Source organism: Tachyglossus aculeatus, chromosome 22 (genome assembly GCF_015852505.1).
Source record: "Tachyglossus aculeatus isolate mTacAcu1 chromosome 22, mTacAcu1.pri, whole genome shotgun sequence".
NCBI classification, from domain to species: Eukaryota; Metazoa; Chordata; class Mammalia; order Monotremata; family Tachyglossidae; genus Tachyglossus; species Tachyglossus aculeatus.
The window spans coordinates 37,640,095-37,659,490 of NC_052087.1; the positions used below are offsets into that span (position 1 = coordinate 37,640,095).

At 48.6% G+C, this 19,396-nt stretch overlaps 1 protein-coding gene and 1 non-coding gene across 2 annotated transcripts; both read left to right on the forward strand.

Annotated features, from left to right (window-relative positions):
* Positions 1-2,904: 2,904 nt before the first annotated feature.
* Positions 2,905-3,053, forward strand: LOC119944441. The gene has a single exon (XR_005455915.1). It is a non-coding gene; the product is annotated as a small nucleolar RNA SNORA57 (small nucleolar RNA).
* Positions 3,054-7,790: 4,737 nt separating this feature from the next.
* On the forward strand, positions 7,791-18,006 carry LOC119943811 (ubiquinol-cytochrome-c reductase complex assembly factor 3). The gene is made up of 3 exons (XM_038764980.1): positions 7,791-7,945; positions 12,725-13,009; positions 17,701-18,006. The coding sequence occupies exons 1-2, from the start codon at positions 7,835-7,837 to the stop codon at positions 12,881-12,883; spliced, it is 270 nt and encodes an 89-aa protein (XP_038620908.1). The 5' UTR covers positions 7,791-7,834; the 3' UTR covers positions 12,884-13,009; positions 17,701-18,006.
* Positions 18,007-19,396: the final 1,390 nt, after the last annotated feature.

The window sequence follows — 19,396 nt, forward strand, 5'->3', positions numbered from 1 at the left end:
GAGGATAGGCCAATCAGAGTCGAGGGGAGGGGCGGGGCCTGCTGTATGGCTGCCCACTTCCTCTACCGGAGGAAGAATGGACCAATCAGAGGCTGGGGGGTGTTAACCACTAGATAAAAGCTCGCCCACCGAGGGAAGGATGGACCAATCAGCGCGCTGGGGGCGGGGCTACGCTAATCTGTAAAAAGAGAATTGCCGGCCCCGCCTACCGAGGGAAGGGTGGACCAATCAGAGCCGGGGAGGCGGAGCTAGGCCAATATGTAAAAGAGGTTTGCCGGCCCCGCTCACCGAGGGAAGGATGGACCAATCAGAGTGCTGGGGGCGGGGCTAGGCTAACACGTAAAATAGAGTTACCGGCCCCGCCTACCGAGGGAAGGATGGACCAATCAGAGCCTTGGGGGCGGAGCTAGGCCAATATGTAAAAGAGGGTTGCCGGCCCCGCTCACCGAGGGAAGGATGGACCAATCAGAGCGCCGGGGGCGGGGCTACGCCAATATATAAAAGCCACTGGCCGGCCCCGCCCATTGAGGGAAGGATGACCAATCAGAGCTTTGGGGGCGGAGCTAGACCAATATATATGCATATTTATTTGTATAGTGGTTTATATTTATATATTTTAAATAAAAATGTTTTAAATAAAAATATTAAATATATATTCTGTATATAAAGCCACTTGAGGCCCCGCCCACCGAGGGAAGGATGGACCAATCAATCAATCAATCGATCGTATTTATTGAGCGCTTCCTGTGTGCAGAGCACTGGACTACGCGCTTGAATCAGAGAAAGGGGGAATGGGGCAACGAGTAATAATAATAATGGCATTTCTTAAGCGCTTACTACGTGCAAAGCACGGTTCTAAGCGCTGGGGAGGTTACATGGTGATCAGGTTGTCCCACAGGGGGCTGTCCCGCCGTCGACCCCCGGCCCCCGTCCTCCCCCTGGCCCGGAATTCCCTCCCTCCGCACATCCTCCAAGCTAGCTCTCTTCCTCCCTTCAAAGCCCTATTGAGAGCTCACCTCCTCCAGGAGGCCTTCCCACACTGAGCCCCCTCTTTCCTCTCCCCCTCCCCATCCCCCCCGCCCTACCTCCTTCCCCTCCCCACAGCACCTGTATATATGTTTGTACAGATTTATTACTCTATTTATTTTACTTGTACATATTTACTATTCTATTTGTTAATGATGTGCATCTAGCTTTACTTCTATTTATTCTGACGACCGTCCACATGTTTTGTTTTGTTGTCTGTCTCCCCCTTCTAGACTGTGAGCCCCTTGTTGGGTAGGGACTGTCTCTGTATGTTGCCGACTTGTACTTCCCAAGCGCTTAGTCCGGTGCTCTGCACACAGTAAGCGCTCAATAAATACGATTGAATGAATGAATGAATACGAAGGCCGAACATCCCGCCCTAGGGAAGGCTGGACCAATCAGAGTCATGGGGGGGGGGGGAGCGACGACAGCCGATTGAAGGGCGACCGCCCCTACCTAGGTACGGACGGACCAATCAGAGCCTGGAAGGGGGCGGGGAGAGAACCAATAAAAAAACCAGGCTCCTCCCACTGAGGAAGGATGGACCAATCAGAGTCATGGGGGGTGGAGCGACGACAGCCGATTGAAGGGCGACCGCCCCTATCTAGGTACGGACGGACCAATCAGAGCCTGGAAGGGGGCCGGGCGAGAACCAATAAAAAAAGGCCCTCTAGGCCCCGCCCACCGATGGAAGGATGGACTAATCAGAGACATGGGGGGTGGAGCGACGACAGCAGATTGAAGGGCCACCGCCCCTACCTAAGTACGGACGGACCAATCAGAGCCTGGAAAGGGGCGGGGCAAAACCAATTAAAAAAGCCCCTCCAGGCCCCTCCCGTTGAGGAAGGCTGAATCAATCAGAGTCATGGCGGGGGCGACGACAGCCGAGTGAAGGGCGACCGCCTACCTAGGTACAGACGGACCAATCAGAGCCTGGAAAGGGGCGGGGCGAAAACCAATTAAAAAAGCCCCTCCAGGCCCCTCCCGTTGAGGAAGGCTGGGCCAATCAGAGTCATGGCGGGGGTGACGACAGCCGAGTGAAGGGCGACCGCCCCTACCTAGGTACGGACGGACCAATCAGAGCCTGGAAGGGGGCGGGGAGAGAACCAATAAAAAAAAAGCCCCTCCAGGCCCCTCCCGTTGAGGAAGGCTGGACCAATCAGAGTCATGGGGGGTGGAGGGACGACAAAGAATTGAAGGGCGACCGCCCCTACCTAGGTACGGACGGACCAATCAGAGCCTGGAAAGGGGCGGGGCGAAAACCAATTTAAAATGCCCCTCCAGGCTCCTCCCGTTGAGGAAGGCTGGACCAATCAGAGTCATGGGGGGGTGGAGCGACGACAAAGAATTGAAGGGCGACCGCCCCTACCTAGGTACGGACGGACCAATCAGAGCCTGGAAAGGGGCGGGGCGAAAACCAATTTAAAATGCCCCTCCAGGCTCCTCCCGTTGAGGAAGGCTGGACCAATCAGAGTCATGGAGGGGGTGGAGCCACGACTAAGAATTGAAGGGCGACCGCCCCTACCTAGGTACGGACGGACCAATCAGAGCCTGGAAGGGGCGGGCAGAGAACCAATTAAAAAAAGCCCATCTAGGCTCCGCCCACTAAGAAAGGCTGGACCAATCAGAGTCATGGGGGGAGCATCGGCGGCCGAACTTCCCGCCCTAGGGAAGGACGGACCAATCAGGGAGAGGGGCGGGGCTTGTCACAGCTATATAAAGGAGCGCTGCGGCGCCATTGCGTTCTTTTCATTTCCTGCGGGCGTCGAGCGGGTGAGTGGTGCTGCTCTCTGAGAGAGGCTGCGAGTGACCGTCGTTTGAGCGCTTAGTCCAGTGCTCTGCACACATTAGGCGCTCAATAAGTAACATTGACTATATCCTCTATTTCTTGGCGGGGTCCGGGTGCGCAGTCCCGTTCCCCGTAATGTTCGGAGGTAGAGGGAAGGGGCTCCGGCCTCCCCGCCGCTATGTCTTCGGTGCCGGTGGTCGCCCATCCGCCGGTTCTATCCTCTCTCGCCGGGACAAATAGATTTGGACGTATTAATTACTCTATTCCATTTTACTTGTACATATTCTATTTATTTTAATGTTGATATGTTTTGTTTTGTTGTCTGTTCTCCCCATTCTAGACTGTGGGCCCGCTGTTGGGAAGGGACCGTCTCTAGATGTTGCCAACTTGTAATAATAAGGATTATGGCATTTGTTAAGCGCTTACTATGATGCGCAAAGAACTGTTTTAAGCGCTGGGGGGGGATACAAGTTGCTCAGGGTGTCCCACATGGGGCTCACAGTCTTCACCCCCATTTTGCAGATGAGCTAACTGAGGCTCAGAGAAGTTAATAATGATAATGATGGCATTTATTAAGCGCTTACTATGCAAAGCACTGTTCTAAGCGCGGGGGGGATACAAGGTGCTCAGGTTGTCCCACGTGGGGCTCAGTCTTCACACCCGTTTTGCAGATGAGGTAACTGAGGCTCAGAGAAGTTAATAATGATGGTATTAAGCGCTTACTATGTGCAAAGCACTGTTCTAACCACTTGGGGGATTGAAGGTGATCAGGTTGTCCCACATGGGGCTCACAGTCTTCATCCCCACTTTACAGATGCGGTAACTGAGGCTCAGAAGTTAATAATAATAATGATGGCATTTATCAAGCGCTTACTATGTGCAAAGCACTGTAATAAGCGCTGGGGCAGTTACAAGGTGATCAGGCTGTCCAACGGGGGGCTCACAGCCTTCATCCCCATTAATTCTAATTGTTCTGACGTTTTGGACACCTGTCTCCATGTTTTTTGTCCGTCTCCCCCTTCAAGACTGAGTCCGTCGTTGGGTAGGGACCGTGTCTCTATGTTGCCAACTTGTCCTTCCCAAGTGCTTAGTCCAGTGCTCTGCACACAGTTAGCGCTCAAATACGATGGAACGAAGAAATGAAAAACCTTCAGCCACCCCCTTCAAAGCCTTATTTAAATCCCATCTCCAACATACCTTCCCCGCTTAAGCCCTCACTTCTCCAGCCCCGTCTCCTTTCTGTGGCACCCTTGTGCCTGGATTTTTTTTTACCCTTCACTCACCCCACCTTCAGCCTCAGAGCACTTAGGGATATAGCCCTAATTGATTTACTTTAATTCTTTTTGTTCTGGGGACTTGACACCTGTCCAAGTTTTTGTTTTGTTGTCTGTTCTCCCCCCTTCTAGACTGTGAGCCCGCTGTTGGGTAGGGACCGTCTCTAGATGTTGCCAACTTGGACTTCCCAAGCGCTTAGTCCAGTGCTCTGCACACAGTAGGCGCTCAATACATACGATTGAATTAATGACAAGCGCCCACCCGGGCCTGGGCTTCGGCCGGGGAGAGCCACAATCATCACACGACCCTCACGGCTTCTTATCTTGCAGGCTTCCCGGGAGGCTTCAGAGCTGCACCTTGGCGATCCCGGATTCTTCTATCCCATCCCCAAAGGCGTGAAATAAATATCCGCATTCTGGAGTTTGGGTTTGAGTCATCTGTTTGCGGCCGGTTTTGGGGTAGTGGATGGAATGTATATAGCTTCAATTAATAATAATGGTATTTAAGTGCTTACTATGTGTAAAGCACTGGGGAGGTTACAAGGTGAGTAATGATGGCATTTAAGTGCTCACCATGTGCCGAGCACTGTGGTAGGTACCGGTTAATAATAATGGTAATGATAGTATTTAAGTGCTTACTATGTGCAAAGCAGTGGGGGGATTGAAGGTGATCAGGTTGTCCCACAGGGGGGCTCACAGTCTTAACCCCCATTTTACAGATGAGGTAACTGTGACTTGCCCAAAGTCTCACAGCAGACATGAGAAGCAGCGTGGCTCGGTGGAAAGAACACTTTGGAGTCAGAGGTCATGGGTTCGAATCCCAACTGCCACGTGTCTACTGTGCAGAGTGCTTACTACAGTGCTGTGCACACAGTACGCACCCACTAAGTACGACTGAATGAATGACGTAGGGTCAAAGAATGATAGAATAGTAAATATGTAAAATAGTAAACTTGTATATTTCCCCCTCCTAGACTGAGCCCAGTTTTGAGTAGGGACCATCTTCATATGGGAACTTGTACTTAACCAAGTGCTTACTGCAGTGCTGTGCACACAGTAAGTGCCCAATAAATACCATTGAATAAATGATGTTTATTCAACGGTATTAAATAAATAAATGGGACCAAAGAATCATGGGAAGAAGTGCATACTTGTAAGCTGCGTGACTTTGGGCAGAAAGTGCTCCATAAATACAATTGAATGAATGGAAGAGGCAGCTTGGCTTAGTGGAAGGAGCACAGGCCTGATATCCCAGCCTTGACCTTGGGCAAGGCATGCGTCTGCGTTAGCCTGGTAAACTTGGTTGTGGGCTGGGAACCTGACAGCCAAAATGGGGATTAAAACCGAGCCCCCCATGGGACAACCTGATCACCTTGCAACTTTCCCAGCGCTTAGAACTGCTTTGCACATAGTAAGCGCTTAATGCCAAAATTATTATTAGAAGGGAGACAGACATTAACATTAACAAAATAGAATAAATAGGATAGTCAATATGTACAAGTAAAATAGAGTAATAAGTACATTCAGGTGCTGTGGGGAGGGGACGGAGGTAGGGCGGAGGGGGGGAGAGGGAAAAGGGGGCTGAGTGTGGGAAGGCCTCCTGGAGGAGGTGAGCCCTCAGTAGGGCTTGGAAGAGAGCTAGCTTGGAGGATGTGCGGAGGGAGGGCATTGTGGGCCGGGGGTCGACGGCGGGACCCGTCTCTCTAGGTGCCCAACTTGTTCTTCCCAAGCGCTTAGTCCAATCAATCAATCAATCAATCGTATTTATTGAGCGCTTACTATGTGCAGAGCACTGTACTAAGCGCTTGGGAAGTACAAATTGGCATCACATAGAGACAGTCCCTACCCAACAGTGGGCTCACAGTCTAAAAGGGGGAGACAGAGAACAGAACCAAACATACCAACAAAATAAAATAAGTAGGATAGAAATGTACAAGTAAAATAAATAAATAGAGTAATAAATATGTACAACCATATATACATATATACAGGTGCTGTGGGGAAGGGAAGGAGGTAAGACGGGGGGATGGAGAGGGGGACGAGGGGGAGAGGAAAGAAGGTGCTCTGCAAGAAGTCTGAAAGAAGTGCTCTGAAAGAAGTCCAGTGTTCTGCACACAGCGATCAATCGATATAATTGAATGAATGAATGACCGTCTCCATCTGTTACCGACTTGTACTTCCCAAGCGCTTAGAACAGCGCTTGGCACATAGTAAGCGCTTCATAAATGTCATCTTTATTATTATTCCCTTGTCCTCAGTTCCCTCATCTGTAAAATGGGGATGAAGACTGGGAGCCCCCCGTGGGACCACCTGATTGCCTTGTAACCTCCCCAGCGCTTAGAACAGTGCTTGGCACATGGTAAGTGCTTAACAAATGCCACCATTATTATTATTCCCTAGTCCTCAGTTCCCTCATCTGTAAAATGGGGATGAAGACTGTGAGCCCCCGTGGGACAGCGCTCTGCACACCGTAAGCACCCAATCAATACGATTGAATGAATGAATGACCGTCTCTATCTTGCCAACTTAACCTTCCCAAGCGTAGTCCAGCGCTCTGCACACAGTAAGCACTCAATAAATACAATTGAATGAATGAATAAATGACCGTCTCTGTTGCCGACTTGGCCTTCCCAAGCGCTTAGTCCAGCGCTCTGCACACTGTAATAACTCAATAAATACGATTGAATGAATAAATGAATGAATGACCGTCTCTATCTGTTGCCGACTTGGCCTTCCCAAGCGCTTAGTCCAGCACTCTGCACACCGCAATAAATAAATACGATTGAATGAATGAATGATCGTCTCTGTTGCCGACTTGTACATATTGTTGTGCATATTTATTACTCTATTTATTTATTTATTTTACTTGTACATTTCTATCCTACTTATTTTATTTTGTTGGTATGTTTGGTTCTGTTCTCTGTCTCCCCCTTTTAGACTGTGAGCCCACTGTTGGGTAGGGACTGTCTCTATGTGATGCCAATTTGTACTTCCCAAGCGCTTAGTACAGTGCTCTGCACATAGTAAGCGCTCAATAAATACGATTGATTGATTGATTGATTTGTCCTTCCCAAGCGCTTAGTCCAGCGCTCTGCACACAGTAAGCGCTCAATAAATACGATTGAATGAATGAATGAATGTTACTGACTTGTCCTTCCCAAGCGCTTAGTCCAGCGCTCTGCACACAGTAAGCGCTCAATAAATACGAATGAATGAATGACCATCTCTGTTGCCGACTTGTCCTTCCCAAGCGCTTAGTCCAGCGCTCTGCACACAGTAAGCGCTCAATAAATACGAATGAATGAATGACCATCTCTGTTGCCAACTTGTCCTTCCCAAGCGCTTAGTCCAGCGCTCTGCACACAGTAAGCGCTCAATAAATACGATTGCGTGAATGAATGAATAACTGTCTCTGTCGCCGGCTTGTCCTTCCCAAGCGCTTAGTCGAGCGCTCTGCACACCGTAAGCGCTCAATCAATCCGCCTGAATGAATGAATGAATGAATGACGAAGGAACGAACGCACGAAGGCGAGACGGAGAGCGCGACAGAGCGGCCCTCCGGTCGGCAGGGGGCGGTGGAGCCCCGGCGCGGCGCGCTGTCCCGGGGACGGGGAGGGGGCGTCCTCTCTGTGGTTCCGGTCGGCCCTCTGGGGCCGCTCTGCTCCGGACTTCCGGTCAGCGAGCGCGGCCGCTCTAGGCGCGTGCGGCTGTGCGGGCGCGTGTTCTCGGTGCCGGCGGGTCCGCCATGGCGCGGGCGCGCCGGCTGTTGGCGCTGGGGGCGGCGCTGGGGGCGGGCGGCGGGCTGGGCTGGGCGCTCTTCGCCTCCATCACCCCGGGATCACGCGGGACCACGCAGGTCTGCGCCTTATTGGGGGGGGAGGGGGGAGGGGCAAGGAGATGGGGGAGGGGCAGGGGGGATGGAGGGGGCTGCCCTCCTTTCCTCAGCCTCAGGAAGAAGGCTCGAGGCCTAGTTGTTTTCTTTCTTTTTTACGGCTTTTATTAAGCGCTTACCATGTGCAAAGCACTGTTCTAAGCGCTGGGGAGGTTACAAGGCGATCAGGTGGTCCCACGGGGGGCTCACAGTCTTCATCCCCATTTGACAGATGAGGGAACTGAGGACCAGGGAATAATAGTAATAATAATGATGGCATTTATTAAGCACTTACTATGGGCCAAGCGCTGTTCTAAGCGCTGGGGAGGGTTACAAGGTGATCAGGTGGTCCCACGGGGGATCACGGTCTTCATCCCCATTTTACAGATGAGGGAACTGAGGACAAGGGAATAATAATAATAACGATGACATTTATGAAGCGCTTACCATGTGCCAAGCGCTGTTCTAAGCGCTGGGAAGCATATAAGGCGATCAGGTGGTCCGACGGGGGGCCTCACAGTCTTCATCCCCATTTTACAGATGAGGGAACTGAGGACCAGGGAATAATAGTAATAATAACGACGGCATTTATGAAGCGCTTACTATGTGCCAAGTGCTGTTCTAAGCGCTGAGGAGGTGACAAGGCGATCAGGTGGTCCCACGGGGGCTCCCAGTCTTATAATTATGGCACTTGTTAAGCGCTTACTATGTGCCAAGCGCTGTTCTAAGCGCTGGGGAGGGTTACAAGGCGATCAGGTGGTCCCACGGGGGCTCACAGTCTTCATCCCCATTTTACAGATGAGGGAACTGAGGACCAGGGAATAATAATAATAATAATAACGATGGCATTTATTAAGCGCTTACTATGTGCCAAGCACAGTTCTAAGCGCTGGGGAGGTTACAAGGCGATCAGGTGGTCCCACGGGGGGCTCACAGTCTCATAATGATGGTATTTATTAAGCGCTTACTATGTGCCAAGCGCTGTTCTAAGCGCTGGGGAGGGTTACAAGGAGATCAGGTGGTCCCACGGGGGCTCACAGTCTTCATCCCCATTTTACAGATGAGGGAACTGAGGACCAGGGAATAATAGTAATAATAACAATGGCATTTATTAAGCACTTACTCTGTGCCAAGCGCTGTTCTAAGCGCTGGGGAGGTTACAAGGCGATCAGGTGGTCCCATGGGGGGCTCACAGTCTTATAATGATGGCATTTATTAAGCGCTTAGTATGTGCCAAGCGCTGTTCTAAGCGCTGGGGAGGGTTACAAGGCGATCAGGTTGTCCCACGGGGGCTCACAGTCTTCATCCCCATTTTACAGATGAGGGAACTGAGGACCAGGGAATAATAGTAATAATAATGATGGCATTTATTAAGCACTTACTGTGTGCCAAGCGCTGTTCTAAGCGCTGGGGAGGATTTAAGGCGATCAGGTGGTCCCACGGGGGGCTCACAGTCTTCATCCCCATTTTACAGATGAGGGAACTGAGGACAAGGGAATAATAATAATAACGATGACATTTATGAAGCGCTTACCATGTGCCAAGCGCTGTTCTAAGCGCTGGGAAGCATATAAGGCGATCAGGTGGTCCGACGGGGGGCCTCACAGTCTTCATCCCCATTTTACAGATGAGGGAACTGAGGACCAGGGAATAATAATAATAACGATGACATTTATGAAGCGCTTACTCTGTGCCAAGCGCTGTTCTAAGCGCTGGGGAGGTTACAAGGCGATCAGGTGGTCCCACGGGGGGCTCACAGTCTTATAATTATGGCACTTGTTAAGCGCTTACTATGTGCCAAGCGCTGTTCTAAGCGCTGGGGAGGGTTACAAGGCGATCAGGTGGTCCCACGGGGGCTCACAGTCTTCATCCCCATTTTACAGATGAGGGAACTGAGGACCAGGGAATAATAGTAATAATAATGATGGCATTTATTAAGCACTTACTCTGTGCCAAGCGCTGTTCTAAGCGCTGGGGAGGATTTAAGGCGATCAGGTGGTCCCACGGGGGATTCACAGTCTTATAATAATGGCATTTATTAAGCGCTTACTACGTGCCAAGCGCTGTTCTAAGCGCTGGGGAGGTGACAAGGCGATCAGGTGGTCCCACGGGGGGCTCACAGTCTTTATCCCCATTTTACAGATGAGGGAACTGAGGACAAGGGAATAATAATAATAATAACGATGACATTTATGAAGCGCTTCCTATGTGCCAAGCGCTGTTCTAAGCGCTGGGGAGGTTACAAGGCGATCAGGTGGTCCCACGGGGGGCTCACAGTCTTATAATAATGGCACTTATTAAGCGCTTACTACGTGCCAAGCACTGTTCTAAGCGCTGGGGAGGTGACAAGGTGATCAGGTGGTCCCACGGGGGGCTCACGGTCTTATAATAACGGCACTTATTAAGCGCTTACTATATGCCAAGCGCTGTTCTAAGCGCTGGGGAGGTTACAGGGCGATCAGGTGGTCCCACGGGGGGGCTCACAGTCTTCATCCCCATTTTACAGATGAGGTCACTGAGGCCCAGGGAATAATAGTAATAATAATGATGGCATTTATGAAGCGCTTACTATGTGCCAAGTGCTGTTCTAAGCGCTGAGGAGGTGACAAGGCGATCAGGTGGTCCCACGGGGGGCTCACAGTCTTATAATAATGGATTTATTAAGCGCTTACTATGTGCCAAGCGCTGTTCTAAGCTCTGGGGAGGATATAAGGCGATCAGGTTGTCCCACGGGGGGCTCCCAGTCTTCATCCCCATTTTACAGATGAGGGAGCCGAGGCCCACAACGTGATCACCTTGTATCCCCCCCAGCGCTTAGAACAGTGCTTTGCACATAGTAAGCGCTTAACAAATACCATCATTATTATTATTATATGACCATAAGTGATGTGGGGATTGGGGGGAGGGGGCAAATATCAAATGCTCCTCTCCATCCCCCTCCCCCGCCTTACCTCCTTCCCCTCCGCACTGCACCTGTATATATGTTTGTATGTATTTATTACTCTATTTTATTTGTACATACATATTCTATTTATTTTATTTTGTTAATATGTTTTGTTTTGTTCTCTGTCTCCCCCCTTCTAGACTGTGAGCCCGCTGTTGGGTAGGGACCGTCTCTAGATGTTGCCAACTTGCCCTTCCCAAGCGCTTAGTCCAGCGCTGTGCACACAGTAAGCGCTCAATAAATACGATTGAATGAATGAATGCCTGCTGGCTGTGTGACCTTGGGCCAGTCACTTCACTTCTCTGGGCCTCAGTTCCCTCATCTGTAAAATGGGGATGAAGACTGTGAGCCCCACAACGTGATCACCTTGTATTCCCCCCAGCGCTTAGGACAGTGCTTTGCACATAGTAAGCGCTTAACAAACACCATTATTATTATTATATGACCATAAGTGATGTGGGGATTGCGGGGAGGGGGCAAATATCAAATGCTCCTCTCCATCCCCCCTCCCGCCTTACCTCCTTCCCCTCTGCACATATATGTATATATGTTTGTATGTATTTATTCCTCTATTTTATTTGTCCATATCTATTCTATTTATTTTATTTTGTTCATATGTTTTGTTTTGTTCTCTGTCTCCCCCTTCTAGACTGTGAGCCCGCTGTTGGGTAGGGACCAGCTCTAGATGTTGCCAACTTGGACTTCCCAAGCGCTTAGTCCAGTGCTCTGCACACAGTAAGCGCTCAATAAATACGACTGAATGAACGAATGTCTTCTGTGTGACCTTGGGCCAGTCCCTTCACTTCTCTGGGCCTCAGTTCCCTCATCTGGAAAGTGGGGATGAAGACTGTGAGCCCCACAACGTGATCACCTTGAGTCCTCCCAGCGCTTAAAACAGTGCTTTGCACATAGTAAGCGCTTAACAAATACCATCATTATTATTATACGTCCATAAGTGCTGTGGGGATTGGGGGGAGGGGGCAGAACAGTGCTTTGCACATAGTAAGCGCTTAACAAATACCATCATTATTATTATACGTCCATAAGTGCTGTGGGGATTGGGGGGAGGGGGCAGAACAGTGCTTCGCACATAGTAAGCGCTTAACAAATACCGTCATTATTATTATATGTCCATAAGTGCTGTGGGGATTGGAGGAGTGGGCAGAACAGTGCTTCGCACATAGTAAGCGCTTAACAAATACCATCATTATTATTATATGCCCATAAGTGCTGTGGGGATTGGGGGGAGGGGGCAGAACAGTGCTTCGCACATAGTAAGCGCTTAACAAATACCATCATTATTATTATATGTCCATAAGTGCTGTGGGGATTGGGGGGAGGGGGCAGAACAGTGCTTCGCACATAGTAAGCGCTTAACAAATACCATCATTATTATTATATGTCCATAAGTGCTGTGGGGATTGGGGGGAGGGGGCAGAACAGTGCTTCGCACATAGTAAGCGCTTAACAAATACCATCATTATTATTATATGTCCATAAGTGCTGTGGGGATTGCGGGGAGGGGGCAAATATCAATTGCTTGCAGGCACAGAGAAGGCGATTGACTCGCCCAGGGTCACCCAGCGGGCCAGTGGCGATGCCGGGATTAGCCGTCGGGCCCTCAGGCTCCGGGCCCGGGTTTCATCTGTGAGCCCACAGTTGGGTAGGGACCGCCTCTAGATGTTGCCAACTTGTCCTTCCCAAGCGCTTAGTCCAGTGCTCTGCACACAGTAAGCGCTCAATCAATACGATTGATTGATATTGATTGATTCATCCCCTGGCATCCTTGGCTGATGTCCCGACCGCCGTTTCCCTCCCAGGTGCTGCCCGAGGGGAATCCTCAGCGCCGGAGCGAGGCGACCGAGACCAAGAAGCTACTGCTGGCCACGCTGCAGGAGGCCGCCGCCACCCAGGACAACGTGGCCTACAGGAAAAACTGGAACCGGGGAGCGGCGGGGGGTCCCACGGGGGCCGCGTGAGCCCCCCGACCCATCTTCTTCCCCCCTTCCGGGAAGTGCTCAATAAATAGGATCGATCGGTACGGGGGACTGAATCCGGTCTGATTACCTTGCATCCACCCCAGCTCCGCAGACGGCGCCTGGCACGTAAGAAGCATATAATAATCATAATTGTGGCATTTGCTAAACACTACGTGCCAGGCAATCCACTGAGCATTTGGGTAAAAATAAGATAATCAGGTTGGACACAGTCCCAGGCGATCCATTAAGCGTTTAGGTAAAAAGATAATCAGGTTGGACACAGTCCCAGATGATCCACTAGGCATTTAGGTAAAAAGATAATCAGGTTGGACACAGTCCCAGGTGATCCACTAGGCATTTAGGTAAAAAGATAATCGGGTTGGACACAGTCCGAGGCGATCCACTAAGCATTTAGGTAAAAATAAGATAATCAGTTTGGACGCAGTCCCAGGCGATCCACTAAGCATTTAGGTAAAAATAAGATAATCAGGTTGGACACAGTCCCAGGCGATCCACTAAGCATTTAGGTAAAAATAAGATAATCAGGTTGGACACAGTCCCAGGTGATCCACTGAGCATTTAGGTAAAAATAAGATAATCAGGTTGGACACAGTCCCAGGCGATCCACTAAGCATTTAGGTAAAAATAGGATAATCAGGTTGGACTCAGTCCCAGGCGATCCACTAAGCATTTAGGTAAAAATAAGATAATCAGGTTGGACACAGTCCCAGGCGATCCACTAAGCATTTAGGTATAAAGGTAAAAATAAGATAATCAGGTTGGACCCAGTCCCAGGAAATCCACTAAGCATTTAGGTAAAAATAAGGTAATAAGGTTGGACACAGTCCCAGGCGATCCACTAAGCATTTAGGTAAAAAGATAATCAGGTTGGACACAGTCCAGGCAATCCACTAAGCATTTAGGTAAAAATAAGATAATCAGGTTGGACACAGTCCCAGGCGATCCACTAAGCATTTAGGTAAAAATAAGATAATCAGGTTGGACACAGTCCCAGGCGATCCACTAAGCATTTAGGTAAAAAGATAACCAGGTTGGACACAGTCCCAGGCGATCCACTAAGCATTTAGGTAAAAATAAGATAATCAGGTTGGACACAGTCCCAGGCGATCCACTAAGCATTTAGGTCAAAAGATAATCAGGTTGGACACAGACCCAGGTGATCCGCTAAGTATTTAGGTAAAAAGATAATCAGGTTGGACACAGTCCCAGGCGATCCACTGAGCATTTAGGTAAAAACAAGATAATCAGGTTGGACACAGTCCCAGGAGATCCACTGAGCATTTAGGTAAAAATAAGGTAATCAGGTTGGACACAGTCCCAGGCGATCCACTGAGCATTTAGGTAAAAATAAGATAATCAGGTTGGACACAGTCCCAGGCGATCCACTAAGCATTTAGGTAAAAATAAGATAATCAGGTTGGACTCAGTCCCAGGCGATCCACTAAGCATTTAGGTAAAAATAAGATAATCAGGTTGGACACAGTCCCAGGAGATCCACTAAGCATTTAGGTAAAAATAAGATAATCGGGTTGGACACAGTCCCAGGCAATCCACTAAGCATTTAGGTAAAAATAAGATAATCAGGTTGGACACAGTCCCAAGCAATCCACTAAGCATTTAGGTAAAAATAAGATAATCAGGTTGGACACATTCCCAGGCGATCCACTGAGCATTTAGGTAAAAATAAGATAATCAGGTTGGACACAGTCCCAGGAGATCCACTAAGCATTTAGGTAAAAATAAGATAATCGGGTTGGACACAGTCCCAGGCGATCCACTAAGCATTTAGGTAAAAATAAGATATTCAGGTTGGACACAGTCCCAAGCAATCCACTCAGCATTTAGGTAAAAATAAGATAATCAGGTTGGACACAGTCCCAGGCGATCCACTGAGCATTTAGGTATAAATAAGATAATCAGGTTGGACACAGTCCCAGGCGATCCACTAAGCATTTAGGTATAAAGGTAAAAATAAGATAATCAGGTTGGACCCAGTCCCAGGAAATCCACTAAGCATTTAGGTAAAAATAAGATAATCAGGTTGGACACAGTCCCAGGCGATCCACTAAGCATTTAGGTAAAAATAAGATAATCAGGTTGGACACAGTCCCAGGCGATCCACTAAGCATTTAGGTAAAAAGATAACCAGGTTGGACACAGTCCCAGGTGATCCACTAAGCATTTAGGTAAAAATAAGATAATCAGGTTGGACACAGTCCCAGGCGATCCACTAAGCATTTAGGTCAAAAGATAATCAGGTTGGACACAGACCCAGGTGATCCACTAAGCATTTAGGTCAAAAGATAATCAGGTTGGACACAGTCCCAGGCGATCCACTACGCATTTAGGTAAAAAGATAATCAGGTTGGACACAGTCCCAGGCGATCCACTAAGCAGTTAGGTAAAAATAAGATAATCAGGTGGGATGCAGTCCCAGGCGATCCACTAAGCATTTAGGTAAAAATAAGATAATCAGGTGGGATGCAGTCCCAGGCGATCCACTAAGCATTTAGGTAAAAATAAGATAGGTTGGACCAAGCCCCAGGCGATCCACTAAGCATTTAGGTAAAAATAAGATAATCAGATTGGAAACAGTCCCAGGCGATCCACTAAGCATTTAGGTAAAAAGATAATCAGGTTGGACTCAGTCCCAGGCGATCCACTAAGCATTTAGGTAAAAATAAGATAATCAGGTGGGATGCAGTCCCAGGCGATCCACTAAGCATTTAGGTAAAAAGATAATCAGGTTGGACTCAGTCCCAGGCGATCCACTAAGCATTTAGGTAAAAATAAGATAATCAGGTGGGATGCAGTCCCAGGCGATCCACTAAGCATTTAGGTAAAAATAAGATAGTCAGGTTGGACCAAGTCCCAGGCGATCCACTAAGCATTTAGGTAAAAATAAGATAATCGGGTTGGACACAGTCCCAGGCGATCCACTAAGCATTTAGGTATAAATAAGATAATCAGGTTGGACACAGTCCCAGGCGATCCACTAAGCATTTAGGTAAAAATAGGATAATCAGGTTGGACACAGTCCCAGGCGATCCACTGAGCATTTAGGTAAAAATAAGATAATCAGGTTGGACACAGTCCCAGGCGATCCACTGAGCATTTAGGTATAAATAAGATAATTAGGTTGGACACATTCCCCAGCGATCCACTAAGCATTTAGGTAAAAAGATAATCAGGTTGGACTCAGTCCCAGGCGATCCACTAAGCATTTAGGTAAAAATAAGATAATCAGGTGGGATGCAGTCCCAGGCGATCCACTAAGCATTTAGGTAAAAATAAGATAGTCAGGTTGGACCAAGTCCCAGGCGATCCACTAAGCATTTAGGTAAAAATAAGATAATCGGGTTGGACACAGTCCCAGGCGATCCACTAAGCATTTAGGTAAAAATAAGATAATCGGGTTGGACACAGTCCCAGGCGATCCACTAAGCATTTAGGTATAAATAAGATAATCAGGTTGGACACAGTCCCAGGCGATCCACTAAGCATTTAGGTAAAAATAAGATAATCAGGTTGGACACAGTCCCAGGTGATCCACTGAGCATTTAGGTAAAAATAAGATAATCAGGTTGGACACAGTCCCAGGCGATCCACTGAGCATTTAGGTAAAAAGATAATCAGGTTGGACACAGTCCCAGGCGATCCACTGAGCATTTAGGTATAAATAAGATAATCAGGTTGGACAATGTCCCAGGCGATCCACTGAGCATTTAGGTATAAATAAGATAATTAGGTTGGACACATTCCCCGGCGATCCACTAAGCATTTAGGTAAAAAGATAATCAGGTTGGACTCAGTCCCAGGCGATCCACTAAGCATTTAGGTAAAAATAAGATAATCAGGTGGGATGCAGTCCCAGGCGATCCACTAAGCATTTAGGTAAAAATAAGATAGTCAGGTTGGACCAAGTCCCAGGCGATCCACTAAGCATTTAGGTAAAAATAAGATAATCGGGTTGGACACAGTCCCAGGCGATCCACTAAGCATTTAGGTAAAAATAAGATAACCAGGTTGGACACAGTCCCAGGCGATCCACTGAGCATTTAGGTAAAAATAAGATAATCAGGTTGGACACAGTCCCAGGCGATCCACTGAGCATTTAGGTAAAAAGATAATCAGGTTGGACACAGTCCCAGGCGATCCACTGAGCATTTAGGTATAAATAAGATAATCAGGTTGGACAATGTCCCAGGCGATCCACTGAGCATTTAGGTATAAATAAGATAATTAGGCTGGACACATTCCCCGGCGATCCACTAAGCATTTAGGTAAAAATAAGATAATCAGGTTGGACACAGTCCCAGGCGATCCACTGAGCATTTAGGTAAAAATAAGATAATCAGGTTGGACACAGTCCCAGGCGATCCACTGAGCATTTAGGTAAAAATAAGATAATCAGGTTGGACTCAGTCCCAGGCGATCCACTAAGCATTTAGGTATAAATAAGATAATTAGGTTGGACACATTCCCAGGCAATCCACTAAGCATTTAGGTAAAAATAAGATAATCAGGTTGGACACAGTCCCAGGCGATCCACTAAGCATTTAGGTAAAAATAAAATAATCAGGTTGGACACAGTCCCAGGTGATCCACTAAGCACTTAGGCAAAAATAAGATCAATCATATTTATTGAGCGCTTACTGTGTGCAGAGCACTGTACTAAGCGCTTGGGAAGTACAAGTTGGCAGCACGGTCCCTACCCAACAGTGGGCTCATATAATCAGGTTGGCCACAGTCCCTGTCCCCCATGGGACTCACACTCTTAATCCCCCATTTTACAGAAAAGGGAACTGAGGCCCAGAAAACTGGAATGACTTACCCAAGGTCACACGGCAACAGGCAAGTGGTGGAGCCGGCATTAATAATAATCCCGCCCTCCCGGGATCAGAGGCAGGCGCCTTCCCCGGCTGCAGCTTCTCCCTCGCCCTGTTGACCGCGTTGGACTCCCAAAGAGCCGCGAGGAACACAGCGTATGGCGCTGAGTGCGATTTCAACCATCTGGATTATAGAGAGCGTTGGGGAAGACGGGCAAGGAAGAGCCTAAGGGACAGCACTGCTCTAAACCAGTAATAAAACCATGTTGTCCCGTCACGTAACTTGTGCGGTCTTTCTGGAGAGGGGACTTTTCCTCTCCTGCCCTCCCCGTCAAAAATGGTCGGCCAACAGCCCTCCCTTTCCCCGGGTCCCTGACCGTGGTACACAGACAATCACCCATTCAATCGTATTTACTGAGCGCTTACTGTGTGCAGAGCACTGGACTAAGCACTTGGGAAGTACAAGTTGGCAACATCTCGAGACGGTTCCTACCCAGCAACGGGCTCACAGTCTAGTAATCACTCCTAGGAAGGGGGTCAATCAATCAATCAATCGTATTTATTAAGCACTTACTGTGTGCAGAGCACTGTACTAAGCGCTTGGGAAGTACAAGTTGGCAACATCTAGAGACGGTCCCTACCCAACAGCGGGCTCACAGGCTAGAAATCACTCCTAGGAAGGGGGTCAATCAATCAATCAATCAATCAATCTTATTTATTGAGCGCTTACTGTGTGCAGAGCACTGGACTAAGCGCTTGGGAAGGACAAGTTGGCAACATATAGAGACGGTCCCTACCCAACAGCAGGCTCACAGGCTAGAAATCATTCCTAGGAAGGGGGTCAATCAATCAATCGTATTTATTGAGCGCTTATTGTGTGCAGAGCACTGGACCAAGCACTTGGGAAGTACAAGTTGGCAACATCTAGAGACGGTCCCTACCCAACAGTGGCCTCACAGTCTAGAAATCACTCCTAGGAAGGGGGTCAATCAATCAATCAATCGCATTTATTGGGCGCTTACTGTGTGCGGAGCACTGGACTAAGCGCTTGCGAAGGACAAGTTGGCAACATCTAGAGACGGTCCCTACACAACAGCAGGCTCCCAGTCTAGAAATCACTCCTAGGAAGGGGGGTCAATCAATCAATCAATCAATCAATCGTATTTATTGAGCGCTTACTGTGTGCAGAGCACTGTACCAAGCGCTTGGGAAGTACAAGTTGGCAACATCTAGAGACAGTCCCTACCCAACAGTGGGCTCCCAGTCTAGAAATCACTCCTAGGAAGTGGGTCAATCAATCAATCGTATTTATTGAGCGCTTACTGTGTGCAGAGCACTGGACTAAGTGCTTGGGAAGGACAAGTTGGCAACATCTAGAGACGGTCCCTACCCAACAGCGGGATCACAGTCTAGATGCATATATATATATATATATATATATATATATATATATATATTCGCATATATATATATATTTACATATTTACAGACACAGACCCCCAGCACAAGGATCCCAGCTGCAGAACTCGAGTCCAAGATGACCAATTCAGCAGTCTCCCAGTCACCCCCCCCCAAGCCCGTCCCCTCCTGCGGTGGTGGTTGCCTTGGGGGGGCCGGGCGTCCGTTCCCGGCACATCCCGCCTCCCCCCGCAGCCCCTGAGGG

Excerpts from the sequence above, each read along its gene's own strand:
- LOC119943811 (XM_038764980.1), top strand. The coding sequence starts at position 7,835 with ATGGCGCGGGCGCGCCGGCTGTTGGCGCTGGGGGCGGCGCTGGGGGCG. Across the intron at positions 7,946-12,724 it reads GATCACGCGGGACCACGCAG|GTGCTGCCCGAGGGGAATCC; the intron begins GTCTGCGCCTTA and ends TTTCCCTCCCAG.